Source organism: Macadamia integrifolia, chromosome 1, assembly GCF_013358625.1.
Source record: "Macadamia integrifolia cultivar HAES 741 chromosome 1, SCU_Mint_v3, whole genome shotgun sequence".
Lineage (NCBI taxonomy): Eukaryota > Viridiplantae > Streptophyta > Magnoliopsida > Proteales > Proteaceae > Macadamia > Macadamia integrifolia.
Genome location: NC_056557.1, coordinates 34,783,156 through 34,802,014, shown reverse-complemented (window position 1 = coordinate 34,802,014; position 18,859 = coordinate 34,783,156). Strand labels below are relative to the sequence as shown.

The 18,859-nt window shown below is 36.1% G+C and overlaps 1 protein-coding gene across 1 annotated transcript; it reads right to left on the bottom strand.

Moving 5' to 3' along the window:
* Positions 1 to 13,924: 13,924 nt before the first annotated feature.
* Positions 13,925 to 15,055, bottom strand: LOC122082383 (transcription factor CPC-like). The gene is made up of 3 exons (XM_042649910.1): positions 14,896 to 15,055; positions 14,389 to 14,473; positions 13,925 to 14,282 (listed from the first exon to the last, which is right to left on the bottom strand). The coding sequence occupies exons 1-3, from the start codon at positions 14,942 to 14,944 to the stop codon at positions 14,192 to 14,194; spliced, it is 225 nt and encodes a 74-aa protein (XP_042505844.1). The 5' UTR covers positions 14,945 to 15,055; the 3' UTR covers positions 13,925 to 14,191.
* Positions 15,056 to 18,859: the final 3,804 nt, after the last annotated feature.

Sequence of the window (18,859 nt, the reverse complement as noted above, 5' to 3'; positions counted from 1 at the left end):
CTTAGCCTTTTCGGACCCTTTCTTTTTACTCCTACAATCCTTCTTGAAATGACCTGATTTTTTACAAAGGAAGCAATTACCTTTCTTTTTCTTGAAAGATTTGTCCTTCTTAACATGAAGGCCCTTCTTAGAATTTCCTTGCTTCTCTATTTCAACCAAATTTGCTTTGAGTTTGGGAGTCTCAATAGCCTTGTCTTTTACAAGGTTTCTTTCTTCAATTTTGACCCGGACTACAACTTGTTCAAAGGTCCACTCCTTTCTCTTATGCTTCATGGTTAACTTAAATGGGTTCCAAGAAGAAGGCAGTTTCTCAATCAATGAACCAGTGACAAATGCATCTGGCAGAATGATATTCTCCTTTGCTAGCTTCCCAACAAGTACCCGAAATTGTCAATCTGGGAGGAGATGTCCTCTCCATCATACATAACAAAATTTAGAAAGTTGATCACCACATACTTACTACTCCCTGCATCCTCAAGAGTGTACTTCATAGACAAAGCATCCCATATCATGTATGCACTTTCAAAAGAATTATTAATATTATATAACTCAAGTGAGAGTGCATTCAAAATCCAATTCTTGCATTAAAAATCGGCTTCCACCCAAGCAAGTCTTTTTGCTTCAAGTTTAGGATCCTCACTTTGTTGCGGCTTGGGTTCAGTCAATACAAAAGCAACCCCAATCTGAGATAAAGCGAATAGAAGCATTTGCTTCCACCTTTTGAAATTTTGACCACTGAATTGGTCATTTTTTCAAATTTAGAAACGATCCTCATCTTCTCCATGACAGATTGAAGTGATCCAACTGTAGGCACAACATTGGTGGGTGTTGAAAAGTAAGTAGGTAATAATGGTGGAGCAAAGTTGACAGTAGGAATTAGTACATTAGTATTGGTAGGCAAAGTTGGTGTGGTACCACTTTCATTAATTTCAACATTTGCATTAGGTGTATCAGAATCCATATCATTTATCATAGCTTTATACCTAGGTTCAAATATCTTAATAAGCAAAACAATAGCCAGGCAATAGGTATAAGACTTTGATGAACTATTATATTAATGAAAATATAAATACAAGTAAAAGATGACTTACTTGTTTAAGCAATCCTTTTGAAACAGTAGCAGAAATCGTCTGTAGAGTTGAGTCGTATAGTATGTATACTCTCTTTAAGGTATTTGAATGTCTCGTATAATTGTATGCAACCGGGTTGACCCTACGTTCTTATCTCCAAGATAAAGCAACTCTTTAATTGCTTAAGGTGCACTCCAAGAAATTTAAAGTGAAAACAGTAACAAAGAGCAAAACAGAGAACAAAAGCACTTGCTATAAACAGAGAGTAAAAAACTTTCACAGTATTCCAGTACCCGAATAAAGGAAGAATACTTGTATATATTGAATGTAGGCCTCTGCATACGAATGGGTACACCTGTACAGGTACCCATACGTATACATGTGTCTCTTTGTATGGAAAGGGTACATTCACTTATGGGAAAGGGTACATTATTCTACGTACAAGTACATGTACATACATATGTACATTATACATTAATATGTTTGTGTCCTTTAACAAAAAGTGTGGAGCCAAGCCAAAAAATTACATGTAGCAAAAAGTAGGTTCTTTGAACCACCCACACCCGTACCCCTACCTAACCCAAACCTTGGCTCGGCTCGGCTTGGCTTGGCGGGCGATTCAAAAGCATCCCAGGAACCCCCACACACACATAACAAGGGAGAGTGCCTCTCCAAAGGGCTTGCACCCTTAACAAACATTCCTATATATATGTCCAAGTTTTCTTTCATCTCTAAACAATGTGGGACTAAACTTTGTGAGAAATTTTAGCTAATTTCTACTTCACAAGTGCTAAAATGAAAAAATGAAAAAAGCACTTTCGTAAGGGAAAGCTGAAATGTAAAAGAAGTCCTTTTGTTACAAAAGACTAAAAGTTAAATTTCAAAAGGACCATTTGAAATGACAAATTTGACCATAGTTTGAAACTGAAATTCCAACATCATTCATTCTTTTCTTCTATTATTTTTCCAATATATATATATATATATATATTACCATTCCAATCAGTGTTTCAAAATTCAGATTGAGATCGGTGAAATCTCATGGATTAGATTGGTATCGATGGAGATCGAGACAATTATAATCGGTACACACCAATCCGATTTGATCTAGATCAATATTAGATCGATATCAATAATTAAATCAATGGTCGATGGAAGAGACTACCAAATGCTACAGATTAAGGCTATGAGATGAGTACTGACGCATCATGAATTGCAAAAGCCTTCATCGCAACTGAAAAACAATAATAGAAACAACAATTTTTCATCCAAGAACATTTTAAAGCAAACAGAAATACCTAATCTCGTCCTCTACAAGACGATTTTTGTTTTTCCTAAGCAAAGAAGGAAAGTAGATAACAACAATGAGTTTTCAAGTCTCTTCATGAGCATGGAATTTTTTGCTCACCATAGCTCACCAATTTAGCTATGCAGTTGTCAATTTTTATGATAAGCTTTCCTTAGGATTTAAGGCTTAGTTTGTTAATATTAATGAATTGGGAAGGAGGAGAGGGGAGGGGTCCTCTCACTTTGGATATAAATAATCCAAATAGTCAACAATTAATTAAACTTTCCTAAAAAAGATGGTCCATGTCCGTCTGCCAACCAAAAGTAGGCCAAAGCCACTTCAAAAAATTATCAGTAGAGATTAAGCTATTAAGTTCAGATAAGTCTGTTAAAATGCTATCAAAAACACATTCTTTGACTTGAGATTCCTGGAGCCCGATCAGAAGTCCCATTGCCGCAGCGTCAATACCTCTCCTGTCATGACAAAATCAACAAGAGAGAGTAAGCAACCAGAATGAGAGAATAATGACAGTGCCCATCCAGAAATGTTTAAAGACTTATCGATAACAGATGTTAGAAACAAAATTTGTTCGAAACGTCCCGTTGAGGTACAAGATGGTTTCGGTTGAGACACTGAAAGCTGGTCTATTGGACAAGTAGGCCTTTGGGTATAAGGGTGTTGTAATTTCGCTGTCCAATGATGCACCTACTATATAACAGTACTTGGTGAAAAGGAGGAAATCCCTAAAGTGACCCTATTTCTATGCGTCCATACGAGGTAGCAAGTAGTAATTAGTAAAGTAAAAAAAGAAGATAAATCAGTCAGAGTCAAATGACTCAAGTTATAGAGAAAAAAAAATTAAACAAGCAACCAAATTAAAGGAAAGGCTAGATGTTCTAAAGCCTAATGGTCCAAAAGCCCAAATCCTTTAAACAACTTCACAAGAGAAAAACACATGAAAGAGATTTTCCTGCCCTTTTTGACATAGATCGCAAGTAGTGTCTATATCCATCCATTTGTGTAGGTTTTCTTTTGTGGGTAGTCAATCCAAAACCAGTCGTCAAAAGAACAACTTAAATTTTGGTGGAATCTTGAGTTTCCAAAGAAATCGCCACCAATGTGAGCAGGACAACAAACATGAACACTTGTAGGAACATCCATTATTGTTGGTACACGAGTTAGGTAAAAGATATCTAGCAACAGTCTTGGTTGTTAAAATGCCACTTTTGGAAATATAGCACCACATTGATCACTAGATACTTGAATGGGAAGCTGTAGAACCAGACTTGAGATATGGTCAGGCAACAAAGATCGTATTAGAGAAGAATTCCAACAGTTGTATAAAATAATATGCCTTACCAAAGTTACTTGACTAGAGTTATTTTGAGCATGATATAGAGCAATAGAAAGTGGAGAATGCTGGTAAATCCAAAAGTTAGTCAAAAAAAAAAGTATTATTCCCATTACCAATTTTTCTGTGAACCATATCTTGAAGAATAGGAATAATACTGACAATAGCATTCCAGTAAGGGGAGCCTCTAGTTTTCGAAGTTTTGGGAACAAAACCGACCCCGTTATGGAAATATTTAGCCTGTAGTATTTGCCCCAAAGACCTTGAGGGTTGGTGAGAAGTCTCTACCCAAGTTTGAGGCGCAAGGCCTTATTTTGGGTGCAGGAATCTCTGAAATCTAAGCTCCCTAATGCTTTAGGCTGACACATCTTTTTCCATCAAATAAGATGAGCCTTTCTGTGTGAGGGTGAGTCTCCATTCCATAAGTGAGAGTAGATTGAGTTCAGTTTTATGCACAGAGTCTTTGGAATAGAGAAACAAAACATTAAAAAAGAAGGGATAGATGACAAAGCTAATTGGATTAGAACATGTCTCCTTGCAAAGGAAAGGAGGAAAGCTTTCCAAGTACTAAGTCTAGTTTCCACCCTATGAACAAAACTCTTAAAATTCAAACATTTTGATCTAGGAGGTGCATTTGAGCTAAAAGTAAGGCCACTTTTAAAGAGATTAATGTTCAAACCAGAAAGATCTGAAAAGAGATCCATTATACACTTAATAATGGATAAATCCTTATGGGTAGCTCGACAGAAAATAAAGGAGTCATCCATGAAGAACAGATGAGTAATTTCAGGAGTAAACCTTGAGATTTTGATGCCCTTAAATAAATTTAATCCCCAATAAGTGTTTAAGAGTCTAGAAAGTCCTTCCATCACTGGTGGCTTTATCCCAAAAAAAAAAAAAAAATTGATATGGATGGATAGACATCAAGGGAATTATAAAGCCAACGCTTGTTTCATTGTACTAATTGAAATCTCCTTCAATTAGGTGGACATTTTCAACTCATGTGGAACATTAAATGGCCTACCATTGTTGGAATCCAAATTCTTTGCATATATACATTTCATCCTAACCTACCAGTGAATGTGGATTAGGTTACCATACGAGAATGGTTCTTGTATGAGAATTTGATCCGCTCTACGTATCAACCACTTACCTTATAATCACAAAAGTAAAAGTCTCTTAATTTGTACCGTCATAAGGATTGAAATGCCACACTTAAGCCCGTAAAGGTTAAAGAATGTACAGGTTAGCTTTGACAACAAAATATGAGGTCCTCCCATGTATATCAGAGGAATACACAGTGTTTTAAATCCATGGCTTAGGTGCTGGCTTTTTAAGCCCTCATGGCTACCATTTCTTTTGTGAGCATGGTTTGATGAACCGAATTGGGTCGGTCAGAATTTTTTGAATTGAATTAGTATTGGCCTTGATTGATCTCGATTCTTGATCAATACTATATCAGTAGATCGACCAAAAAAAAAAGTGATTTCTAAATCAAAATCAGGGGTATTTTTGTCCAATCTAGATTGATGTTGACCTTGACTGATCCCATCCCAATACCGAGTTCTCAAACCTTGATTGTGATTGTGAGAGTGCAAGCCATGGTTTTAGGTATTAGGATTGGATGGTCAATCCATATCAGTAGTGGTGGTACCAAAACGGGGGAGGACAAAATAGTTTAAAAACCTCATCTTGGTATTTTAAGGTCTAATCCGGCTCGATAAGACTAGTATCAATATCAATATTAACGACAATGATAGCGGTGCCAATATAATGCACTAACACCCTGATGGTTCTATGTCTAAGAGTGTGACCTATACCAGTGCCCCCTGTGTCTTTGTCTCTCCTCCAAACAAAAGATAAGGATGTCTTGTCACATGAGGAGAAGAGAAATAAACACATGGCAGCATTGGTGTATGCCAAGCGCCTGGGCAAAGTTTTTTCCCCTTTAATTTAAATTGAGTTTCTTATCTAACTACATTTTGTACACTAGCGTCTACCTATCTCTTTTGCACAATAGGGGGCAAATATGATATTTTATAAGGGAAGTGAGAGGTCAACACAGGGAGGTGCTAGTGTAGCATATGTAGTTTGACAACATTCTTTCTCCCTTATTTTAATTTGTTTAATTCTAGAGAAAAATAAAGTTTTTTTTTTTTTTTTTTTTTTTTTTTTGTGAAAATAAAGTTGTCTGATGACATGGCACCTACGCTTACAGAGGCATGCAAAATTTTGCTCCCACATTCAAACTTGGACTTGCGGATAACATTTGTTCAAATACATGCCGTTGATAGGATCACTCATATTGATACCTTATTCATTCTCTCCTTGGTTTCTTAATCTCTGCATTGGTGTAGGGTCACGCAACATGGAGCGATATCTGGGCCTTGTTTTTATTTTTTTATGTTTACCAAAAAAGCAAAATTTGTGCCTATATGTCAGGATGACAGGATCCACTGCTCTCCTCTGACCGCTTCATTAACCGAATCGGGAATCGGGAATCGGGAATCGGATCCAAAGGAGCTATCGAAGGTTTTCGTCCCGGACAATTGGAAACAAGGAGCAAGAAACACCACCGAGGCTGGTGCAAGCTCGTCTCCAAGAAGCACAGGTAGGTTCATTTTTTCTTTCCCTTCCTTTCTGACTTATTCTTGTTTCCTTCACCCTTTAATTATCCCTTCATTTAATTCCATGCTCGATCTGTATGGCGAAGTCCAAGTTTTTCCTTGAATGGGTATTTATTTATTTCTATTCTTTTCCTTTTAATTCCCTAATTTGACTAAGGATTGCTTTAATTTCTTCTTTCTATTGGGTACTTGGCAATGGGTAGGCGTTATTCAGATTTAAATGAAAGTTTCTAGAGCAGATTATATAATCAATGATCATTTAGAAAAAAAAAAAATCTGCTGTTAGAAAGAAGAAGATAGTGGAAACAGAGGATGGGGCATAGGATGTAATCAATTAAGGAAACCAAACTCTAATTCTGTGAATTTTGGAAGAGGCTGGATGCTCATTGAAAACCTTTGCTCATTGGGTACAGAGGAAACACATTAGAGGAAACACAAACATTTCAGATTCGGAAATTGCATAAACAATCTGAACTTTTAAGGAACACAATAAGAATGAGGAAGTGAAAGTTTCTGGTGCCTTTTTAGAATTGTTCTTTTCTCATGACCTTTGTTCATTGGGTAAAGAGAGCAAAAACACATTTCTATTGACAAATTGACATTCAGGTTCAAGCACCATTTTCTGAAATATACTGTTACTGTGCAGTGGCATGACTAGGCCCTTAGTTTTGAGGTGCACTGTGATCTGTTGTCTCTCTAGAAAGAGAAGCAACAACCTACAAGGATAAGGAGGCGTTAATGGAGACAATCATCAGAAACTGCCTTCATCCTCTACATTTTTGCTGAGAAATTTTACTCATCTTTCATGTAACCATGCCTTTTCATTTAGGCTCTGTTTGTTTCAACGTAAAATAGGCTGTAAAACAAATTTTACAGTAAAATCAAATTTTCCAGTGTTTGTTTAACAAGTTGGAAAATGTTCATCGATGTAAAATTTTACACCCAAATTGGACGGAAAACATTCCCGTAAAAGGCATCGGTTACGATATTCCCTGAGCCCGAGCTTTTGGACAAAACACAGACCTAAATCTACAAGTATAGCTGCAACGGCGATGGCAATACAAATCACTGTGGTAAGCTTGGCCGCCTTCTCCCTCTCGTCTGTCTCCGCTCATCTCCTCACCTATGAAATGAAATCTCATCTTAGATTTCACATGATCTAGAGCCTTTAAGCATTCCGGATGTTCATTCACCTATGATGGAGATTCGATTGTTAAATCGTTTGCAAGGCCATTAACAAGCTTCTTCTGTTGCAGGATCAGTTGCTTTCCACTGCCACAATGATTACATAGGTCCCTTCTTTCGCTATAAACTCAGGGATCCCACCTAGTGGGGAGCAGAGGGTAGTATCCGCCGGACCGCTGGTAAACTCCTGCCGTCCATAGAGAAAGAAAAAAATCATCTGTGTCGTCATCCCCTCTTAGGCTGCAACCAAACCTACAAAGAAATCACCTCTTAAGTTGCCTAGTCCACAAAACCTACAAAGAGATCAAGGAGTGGTCAGGATTAAAACCCTTGATCCATCGATCATTATCAATCTTAAAACCCAACCTGTTTATGGGCCTCATGAAAAATAATTAAAAAGATGGGCTGGGCTATGATTTATACTCAACTTGGGCTCTTGGTGATGTTTCTACAACTTTTTTTTTTTTTTTTTTTTTTTTTTTTTTTTTTTTAGATTAGATTTTTCAAAAACATTTTACTTCTTATAAACAAACATTGGAAAATTTTTCAAAGTTGAAAATTTTACATGTAGATTTTTACTTGTAAAATTTTACGTTGAAACAAACGGAGCCTTAGCTTCAAATATAATGGCTTGTATTACTTTAGTTTCCCCGTTACCCTACTCTTTGCTTTGGTATACCACCAGTTTGATTGTAACTCAAGAGAAATAAAACACTTCTTTCATTGGTGAGGACTGTTAGAGCAAACACTAAGAAATATGAAAATAAATAGATAATACATCTACACAACACAGAGATTTAACGAGGTTCACACACTAATGTGGTGTGTTACGTCCTCGAATGAAGAAGAAGATGTTTCATTATGCAGAAGAGAGATTACATCCAATAAACGGCAAAAAAACTCGCTCAGAAACTCTAGCTCGAAAAACCCCCAAAATACAATGACTTTCTCAACAAGATAATAGTATATTCCATCACAGATCTCAGAAAACTTCCCATTTGGGTCACCACCAAAATATGTTGAAGCGCGTCAATCTTCAAAACGGGCCAAGAGTTCGAGACAAACTTAACAAGGACCATCTTAAAAATTCTTATTCATTCTCATTCCAACACATACAATTAATTATGGGGATTGTATTTCAAAAAATAAAAAAAAAAAATTGATGACTTACATATACTTGTTCCTCCTATAGTTCATCTAATCTATGACTTCACTTCATTTCCTCTAATGATTTTGCAAACAAAAGGTCACTGTTTTTGTTAGTACATCACTTTGTTCTCATTTCCATTGCAATGTTTCTCTCACTCTCTCTCTTAGACTTTCTATTGATTAGGTTGTGGAAACTATCTGCCAAGTTTTTTGCAATGTGTTGTCACTGTGGGATTTCAAGATCATGGGTTATCAAGGATTAAAGTATCGGTATCGGTCGTCGTATCGGTCGGCTAAAATTAAGATACGTATCGGAGGGTATCGTATCGTATCGGAGATACACTAAGATACGCTAAAGATACGCACATAAATGGATAGGAAACACTTTTTTATACACATTTGCATAAAAAAAATAGTTAAAAAAAGTTATATATAACATGTATTATGCATAAATAGTAAATTGAGAGTATCGCACTAAGAATCCAAGGTTTGTAATTGTCCGATAAATGTAAAATCCTTATTACCAACCTTGATTTCCACTTTAGTTAGAGAGAAAAATGGTTGGTAGCAACTTTGGAACAAAAACACCTCAAAAAATTATGTTTTTCTAAAAAATTACCCATTTTGGCCATTTTATGACCGTATCAGTATGTATCGGTGTGTATCGGTCGATACATACCGATACACACCGATACGTACCGATACATATCGAAACGTATATTTCACTTCAATTTTGAATTTTTTCATAGAGTATCGGTGAATATCGGTGCGTATCTGTGGTGTATCGGTGCGTATCGGTGTGTATCGTAGGATACGTATCGATACATAAGGTTTTTAAAATTTTCATGATACGTATCGGTATGTATCATGCCGATGCCTATCGATACGGATACGTATCGGCCAATACGGCACGATACGCACCAATACTTAAAACCATGTGGGTTACAGATTGTCTTTCCTTTCCCTGGGCAGGTGGACTCCTTATGGAATGTTTGCTAGCTTTCCAAGCAACAAGTGCATCAGGATGCCAAGTGTTAAGTTTGTCTCGAATTCTTGACCCGTTTTGAAGATTGACCCGATCCAACATATTTTGGTGGCGACCCGAATGGGAAATTTTTTTGAGATCTGTGATGGAAGCAGAGGGCTTGGGCCGAAGCCCATCATTGATCTCGTATGGGGGTGCGGGGGTGTAGCCCACGAGGTATGGTTCGACCGGATCGACCGCGACCCGATGGGTCGACCCAGGTTTTTGGAGTATATATAATGTACTGTTGCTTGTTGAGAAAGTCATTGTATTCTAGGGTTTTCATGCAGCTAGGGTTTCAGGGTGAGTTTTTCCTCACCGCTGCTAGGGTGTAAATCTCTCTTCTGCATAGTGAATCATCTTCTTCTTTGCCCGAGGACGTAGCACACCACCCTGGTGTGTGAACCTCGTTAAATCTCTATGTCGTACGGATCTATTGTCTCTTTATTATTTGTGTTTCTTGGTGTTTGTTCTAACACCAAGTATTGCCACAAAGTATTGCCACACATGCGCCGACAGCAAAGGTAGTTTGGTTTAATACCTTGAGACACTTCACTCTTATATTTGGGGATTTCAGCAGATCTATATTACTTTTGTAAAGGATTATGTGCAATGTGTGGTAAGCAAGTACTGGACACCATGTTCTACAGGCAAAGCAATGTTTGATACACAAACCTGATCTGGCCTTGTTCATTGCTGATAGTTTTGCCCTGTTCTGTTATGGCCATTGGCTTTGTATTGGCATATAACTAAAATCTTCTGACAGTTTTCTTACTGGAAGTAACCTCTGTGGGTAAAAAAGGGACGAGCTTCCTCATATTCCTGCAATATACATTCTCTTGGCTGTAAAGATATATCAGCAATGTTGTCCATTGAGCTCTCATGCTCTGGAGAATTTTTTTTGGATATGTATTTTTTGAATATGGATACCCCTAAACGAATACTAGATTAAATACGAATTTTTGACTATATTGATGAGAAGGCCTCTCTCAAAGATTTACTCTGCTCCAAGCCTCCAATTTTTTTTTTTTTTTTTTTTTCTTCAATCTCTTGACGAATTTCACCTGTTAGTAGTCCACTGTCCTGCCTAGGGGTTACTTTTCCCACAAAATCGTTTATTTATTTATGGTATGATCAGGCCACTAGGATAATTCTTTCATTGAAAAAATAATATAATATAATATAATATAATATAATAGATTGGGTAATTCAAAGTCAATTCATTTCCGACATAGAGATCTTCAACATGGGTCCCCTACCTTAAAATTACAGATTCTGAAAACGACATGCCATTGTTCACACACTGGAATACTAGAGAGTACAAAGAGGTGTTATTGAATGCATCTGCTAGTTATTAAATGAATGTAAAGTGACATTCATACTAGGATGGAGGTTGGTAAATGATGGTGGCCTTATTAATCTGGTAAGTATATTAAAAATGAAAATATATTCATTGTTACAAGGAGTATTAAGTCGTAACTATTTGACTTTTCGATCTAATAAGACAAAAGATAATTATATTTAATACCTAATTTGTAATCTTATGTGTAAATTTTTATCCCTAAGATGATCATCCACCACATATAGCAATAGGTGAATCCAGTGCATAGCGCACTGGTTGCAGTCTCTGGCACCAGATTTGTGATTTAGGGATCAACTCTTATCACATATATTCTCCCTTTTCCTCTTTCCTATTAGCCCCCTCTCCCTTCTTATGTGTGTGAGTAAAGTCTCCTTAGGTAATTCTATAGGAGGTAAATAAAAAATAAAAAATAAAATAAAAAATAAAATAAAAAATAAAATATAAGGATCATGTAAAAATGGTATTATAGTCTCCGTGTAAACCATTAAAAGTAAAGTTTTGCCTTGTGTGAGTCCATCACCGTAAAGATGTTGCCCACATATAAGAGTGATAACCAAATTTTTTTTTTTTTCTTTTAGTTTTTGATAAATTACTAGTCAATGGTTGATTGATCCATTTCTTGGAGAGGAGGAGGTTTTTTAAGGGCAGGAGATGGTAGCTTGGTCATATGATTCCTGCACCAATGTGAGGGTTAATGGGAATGCACCTGGGATAATAATATGGATGGAATTTTTTTATTTTATGGGAGTAGAGAGTTAATTTCACATTATCATTTTTCTGGGCATAAGAGTCATGTGACTAGACAGTATTCTTTTCCCTTCTTGCAATAAAAATAGGGGAGAGTATTTTCTATCCTAGAGTGTAAGGGCTGAATCTAGACACTAAGGCGGGGGAAATGACAACCCCACCTCCCATGGAATGTGGAAATGCCCACCTTGTTGATTTTTCCAGGTGCACCCTCATTGGCCCTTCACACGGGTGCAATCCCTACACTCCCAGACAAAAAACACTCTCACTAAAAATAGTAGGTCACATGTTGATATTTATGTTATATGTGACGTGAGCGGTTACAGGCTCCATGTAAAGAAGAATAACAGCTAGGGTTAAGGGTGTCAATTTTAGGCCCGACCCGATAGGACCAAGCACACGTTGAAAGCTCGATCAAGACCGGCCTGATTAATAATTGTTTTGGGCTAAATCCCAGCCTATTTATAATTGGTCGTTCCCCCAGTGCACGTTATAAGTCAACAATCACTCGATTGGCCCAAACGTTTACAAGCTCAACTGAGCATGACCGTTTATAAGGTATACATTGATTTTTTTTTCTATTAATTATTGAATTTGATTAAGTGTAAATTATTTCCGAATTATTGATTTAATAAATATACTAAGTTTTCAAAGTCTAAGACAATTAAACTCTGTGTAAGGCCTCATTTAAGGCTTTAATGGTGTATTAACCTATTTAAGGCCTGTTTCACATACCATTCGCCCGATTAGTAGAATTCTGGATAAAGCCCAAAACCCAACCAAGCCTGACTCATTGCATAAACAAACACATCATGGTGAAAGCCAAAAGGTTAGGTTGGCGAGGCCTGACCACTGTTACCAAAAACGGGAATGGAAAAAAAACAAAAACGGAAGATACAAGTTTTAAATAGTAAAATTTTTTGAACAATACGGTCAAAAAAACAGAGAACGACAAAAAATGGAAAATAGATGGTACGAGTTTTAAACGTGTAGATTTTAAATAAACAGGACCAAAAAAAAATGGTACTATACTCATATAAATTAAGGAATTATTACATGAATACTTGCATCTAATGTTCAAAATAGTTACAGTATTCAACACTAATGCATATATATATCATGTCTCATTACAAGTTTTATGACGTATACTTGAATATCATCCACTACCAATTCTAAATTCATACACCACAGATGTCCAAGTTTTATTGAGCAAAGTGATTTGGCTATGATGTTGTTCATTGTTATCAACATAGTCAACACACTCTTGGAGTAATGTATGTTTAGTTTGAGTTAGTAGTCATCACTTTAGAAATATTTTTCAGTAAATGCATCAGTTTATATCTCAATTTCAGGATCCATACATTGATATTGAGTTGAAGATGATACATGAGAAATATATGCTATTGAGTTAGCTTCAAGTCGGTGAAAGAATCAGGTGGATCAGAGTTCGGGAGAGAGAGATATGGTTATTTAAGTAGATATTATGTTCAATAAGTTAAGTCTTAAAAAATACTAAAAAAGGAGAACGTGTTTAGATGCATTTTAAATGTGTTTAGAACTGAAATACTTGCCGTTTACTCTTTTTTTAAATATCTTTGAGAAACATATGAGAAAACATGTTTTAAACGATAAAAAATGAGAACGTGTTTAAAGCAGAGTTTTTAACGAGTTTTTGTTAACAATGGGCCTTAACGGTTGACACCCCTGCCTAAGGTTAATCTTTTTGTAATAAAGGTTGATGACAATAAGTCAAATAAGCTGCCGCCACCATCCTAAGTGGCACACAAGAGAGGAACCATTTCCATACAAGACAAAACCTATTAATGATGGTAGTTCTTTTACAGGGTAAGAGAACTTGGTCTGGTTTTGCACCCATTGTGCTAGCGCACAAGCCAGTGGAAGGATACATGGAAGCAACTTCCATGCATGGGGCGGAGGTAAAGGCAGCACGATCTATTTGTCCCATCTTGTGTTTGGACAAAGAGCCACGCAAACCGGCATGATTGTTTCTCCCTTCTTCTATTACCCAGAATATCCCTAGTGTACAAGTTTTTATAACGAGCAAACCCTTAAAATATTACTCAAAATCCACAGAGAGAGAGAGAGAGAGAGATGCTGTGTTTGGAAACAAGATTATAATAAAATTCCGTCCTCATGTTTCAAAATGAGTCAAGCCACTATACACAATTACATCCACGACCCAACTTGGCTAACAGAAAACAAAAAAGGGAAGTCCAATACATCTCCAGGAGGATTACATAGGAGAGGAGGTAGTGGATCAAGAGGATGCCAAACAGTAACATGATCGAAGTATCTAAGAACCAAACTTAATTGCTTCTACCGAAGCAATTCCCCAAAAAATCGCTATAGTTGCTACTAAGATAACTTCATTCACTACTTGTGGAGTATCTTGAGGTCCAGTACTTCTCAATCTCCTCTGCTGTTCTTCCTGGAATTCTCCCAGCAATTAGAGACCACCTTATCAAGAAAAGCCATCCAATTAGCATTTAATAAAATACAATCAAAAACTCAAATTGGGTAAGGAACAGAGGAGAACAGAGGTGATAGTCCTTCTTCAACCCACCTCTCCCCAAGCAGATTATACATTCGAGCAATTAATGTCTCCTCATCTTCTGTGAACTCCAGCTTTGAGTCTTCACTGCTTTCCCCTGCATCAAATACCAAATCACAATCTCACAAACAAAAAATTGAAATCATGTAGCAGAAAAAATCTCTCCAAGAATGCAGAATCCAAAAAATTTCTTCCCCCCTCCCCCACCCCCAAAAAAACAACTCTATAAAGATTTTTCTCAAAATTCCCAGAAACAGAGATTCAAGTTTTCTTAGCGGAAGAGTATGTGAGGCATCAAATACCAAATCACAGTCCCACAAACAAAAAAATTGAAGTCATGTAGCAGAATAAATCTCTCCAAGAATGCAGAATCCAAAATATTTCTTTTTCCCCCCAAAAATCAACTCTTTAAAGACTTTTCCAAAATTCCCAGAAACAGAGTCAAGGTTTCTTACTGGAAGAAACAGAGTATGAGAAATTTAAAGAAAAAAAAAAGTATAAATTTTTTGAAATCTTTACCTCGAGAATCCACGGAGCTATCATCAGAAGAGCGATCTGAATCAGCCATTGATAGAATATAAAGAGAGAGAGAGAGAGAGAGAGAAACTCTAGGAGTTCCAATTAAGCAGTTGGGTCCAAAACAAAATGGTAAGGAGTTGCGTTGTCGCTGGGGCGCTGAAGTACTATTAATAGGGACGAAGAGAGAGAGAGAGACTTTTTTCTTTTTTTTGAGATAAGAACGGAGGGTGAGAATGGACTCAAGACTGGTAGTTGCAGGAAGAAAGAGAACGACAGGAGAGGAGAACTGGGGAGGGTAAGTTTGATAGGTGGTTGGAGGTTGGAATGGTTGGTTGGTAATTAATAAATTATAATTTTTTTATGGTAAAGGATTAAAAAATTATAAAATACGAGAAAAGAAAATGCTTTTCTATTAGGCTCTGCCAATCTGTTATAAATGAAGTCTCATATAAAAAAATACTGAAAAAGAAGAAGGAAGTCCACATCTCTACGCATTGATGTCACAGATGTTATCCGATTTGGTTGTCAATTATGAGCATTGAATGCCAAAGCGTCCAAATGAAATTAAAACACTTTAATTACTAACCATTAAAAAAAAAATAAAAAATAAAAAATACCCAATGCACTGAGCATTAAATTCAAATCTCGCCTTTGTCGACCACCTTGGCTCTTGCAATCAACCATGGTTTTAGAATTTAGCATCGGTCTTGAATGTTGATGGAGAGTGGATCAGGTTTATATACGAGAATAATTTCATACTCAATGCATTTAGTATTAAATTCAAATCTCGACTTTGTCGATCACCTTGGCTCTGGCAATCTATCAAGGTTTTAGAATTTAGTATCGGTCTTGAATTTTGATGGAGAGTTGATCAAGTTTATGTATAAGAACAATTTCAAGGCCGTGGATTTGAAATTATCTTTCTCTTTATTTAATAGATTTTAAATCTCAAGATCAGGGGTGTACGAGATTTTTTTTTGTACGTGACTTGATCCGAATTCCTCTTGATATCGATTTGATACTATTTGATCAGATGGATTTACCCCTATATTTATTTAAAATCGATTTTATTACTTTTTATCATTGGGTCATACCAATAGATTAGTATCAAATCGGTCGGGCCTTGAGATTGGTCTTGGCTCTCAACCAATACCAATTCAATCCATGCAATTTCACCGATCTTGATTTGATTATTGAAACTTTGCTACCCAACAATCCCATATGAGTGGATGGTATCGATCAGGGGGTCAAACAGTAAAAAAACTGATTTTTTTTTTTTTAAGCTAGAGTCAAAAGTCTGATTTTGCCCATATATATCCGCGCTGTATTGTTCCCAAGATATCTGATACTCTATCCAAATATGCACTAAAACCATTGGAACTAACCATTCTTATCGTTTTGGCCCACCAAGATGTTATCCTTTGCACAAGAAGGTTGCAACTTTAATGTAGGTCAATGGAGGGCATGTGTGAGCATCTTCAATGCGGACGTAACATGATCTTTCTACACCTACTCACTCTAAGTGTATACACAAACAAGAGGGTTGCGTTCTTCCTTTCTAAAAAAAAATTCACTATTTGATTGTTCCTCGTATGCATTAAAACAAACATAAAAAAGAAAGTTATACATTAAATAAGACCCACATTTACAGATCTTTCAAAAAGCTATAGCTCTTAAACAAACTACCATCACAGGAGAGGAGATTATTGCAGTGGTGAAGCTCTTTCTCATTGCAGCGGTGAAGCTTTTTCTCATTGATTGGACAAAAAATATTTATAAAAAATTTTGAAAATATAATTATTTAATAAAAAATAATATTTTAATGCATTTGTAAACAGTTTACAAAATTGTCAGCTAAACCAGAATTTCGTCTTATCATAGTTAAAAATTTCCCTTAGGATATTCTCCTTAATCAGGAAATAGATTTCAAGTTGAGTATCTTCTCCATTCACATATGCACATTGTGAATCCAACATACTGATGTAGCTAGTGTAGGTATCGACCATTGCTATACTAAAATGCACAAACGGTAAAGGCCTCTCATGATGGGGACCAAAATAACTATCATAGAATTTATTACATAAATAACTAATGGTGATCCATACAAAACTCTCAATGAGGTCTTGTCAATTAACATACAATATCAATGCTCGCATCTATATTTTGAAATCACATTAAAAAATATGTGACAATCCTATGAACATAATTAATACCCAACTATGTCCCCAGTTGTGAGCACATTTTTTTTTTATATAACCATATAACAACACTTCACACAAATGATAATGCAAATCAAATCAATTCAATTCAATCTCTTCAGGTTGGCTGGTTGGTCTCTCCATAGTCTGTTGGCTGGACTATTCTATCTGTACACCTCTTCTACCATGTGGGCAGAACTGAAATTTGGTGGAGAGGTAGATCATAAAGTCCTTTACTTATATGTCAAATTTCAACCCAACACCAAGCGATGAAACAAAGCATTATAAATTCTTAGACTATGAAAACAAGTCCACGAATCAATGAATGTTCACGTACATAATGGTGTTGTACGTCAAAAACCGTTGGATCGTCACTTACATGTCTAAGTGACGATCCAACGGTTTTTGACGTCTCATTCTCCACATCTCAATTTCTGCATCTCATTTAAAGTTGGATCATCGCTTTGTCACGTGGTGCTCGATCAAGTAACTATGGCCTAGCTGACAATTAGTACTAAGGAGAGGAGCCGGATCCCAATTTTTGCATAATTGAACATATGTTGAAAGAAGAATCAAGAACCATGCATGGTACGCAGTACGCACACTTAAGGTGTTAGGTCTTGTTTGCTTGTGACGAAAAAGAAAGGCAAAAAAAGGTTGTACATCAACTTGATCCATTGAACCGCGTTCCGTAATGTGTCTCTTTGGGCTTTCATCTATAAAGGGCCTCATGTGGCTCATTTAAAAGCCTAATATAGGTATCAATCAATTAATTTAGACCAGCCAGTTTAATCGGTTTCACTGTAAGAATAAGTGAAATCGAAACATGAATAATAAAGATGCATCGATTTTGATTTAGTTTCAAACTTTGATCAATTTATTATCACTTGGTTTTTTGTTCACCATGTATATTTATTCAGAAAATTATGAAAAAATTGTTTTTTTAAATAAATTTCAAAAAGGTATCGAATTATATCGGTTTTGATCCAATTTTTTAAGCTTAATTTGATGTCTTATCGGTTTCAATACAGTCCGATTTAATTTCAATCTTACAAAACCTCAACTTGAAACATGATCTAATAAGTTTATATTAATTTCGATCATTTTCCTTGTTTTGGACTTGATTTTCACATCCGTAATCGTATGCCTTATTTCCTAAGGTTTTTATTTTAGAATAATTGGTAATGAAAAAGGTTAGCAATTTTAGAGTAACTAGAATTTGCATTTTGTGGGTAAAACGAGTGTCTTGAGGTTCAAAAATGACATGAATATATATTTTTTTAAATAAATGCTTTATATTGAAATAAATGCTTTAAGTTTGAATGATATATATGATTACAAAAAAATTAAGAAAAAAATAACTGACCTGGAACATGGTTGTGGCTTTCTTCAAACGCTCATATCTCTCTCTCTCTCTCATGTGAAAAGACATCTTTACCCTTATTTAGGAGAAGAGAGAGTTAGACATAAGGAGTAGCATAGGCCATGCACCAGGTAGAGAACCACTTCCCATATGATTAAATGGTGAAAACAGAATTCATGCACCCTAACCACATACAGTTGGGAAAAGGCAAGATTGAGATGGGTTAAATTGTGTTTTAACCCTATTCAGCCTAAACCTCACTTTTAACTTGTGTTTTTGTTTTTGGTAATAATTTTAACTTATTTAATGGTTGAGTGGTGAGCAGGTCCACACTCTATATCGCAATCAATATCTCCAGCTAATTACAAGAAATTAAGTGAGGCTTTGCCGAGCCACCAGAACA

Coding starts and splice junctions, on each gene's coding strand:
- LOC122082383 (XM_042649910.1), bottom strand. CDS start 14,944: ATGGCTGATTCAGATCGCTCTTCTGATGATAGCTCCGTGGATTCTCGA. Junction 14,474..14,895: donor TAGCTCCGTGGATTCTCGAG/GTAAAGATTTCA, acceptor TATTTGATGCAG/GGGAAAGCAGTGAAGACTCA. Junction 14,283..14,388: donor TATAATCTGCTTGGGGAGAG/GTGGGTTGAAGA, acceptor TTTCTTGATAAG/GTGGTCTCTAATTGCTGGGA.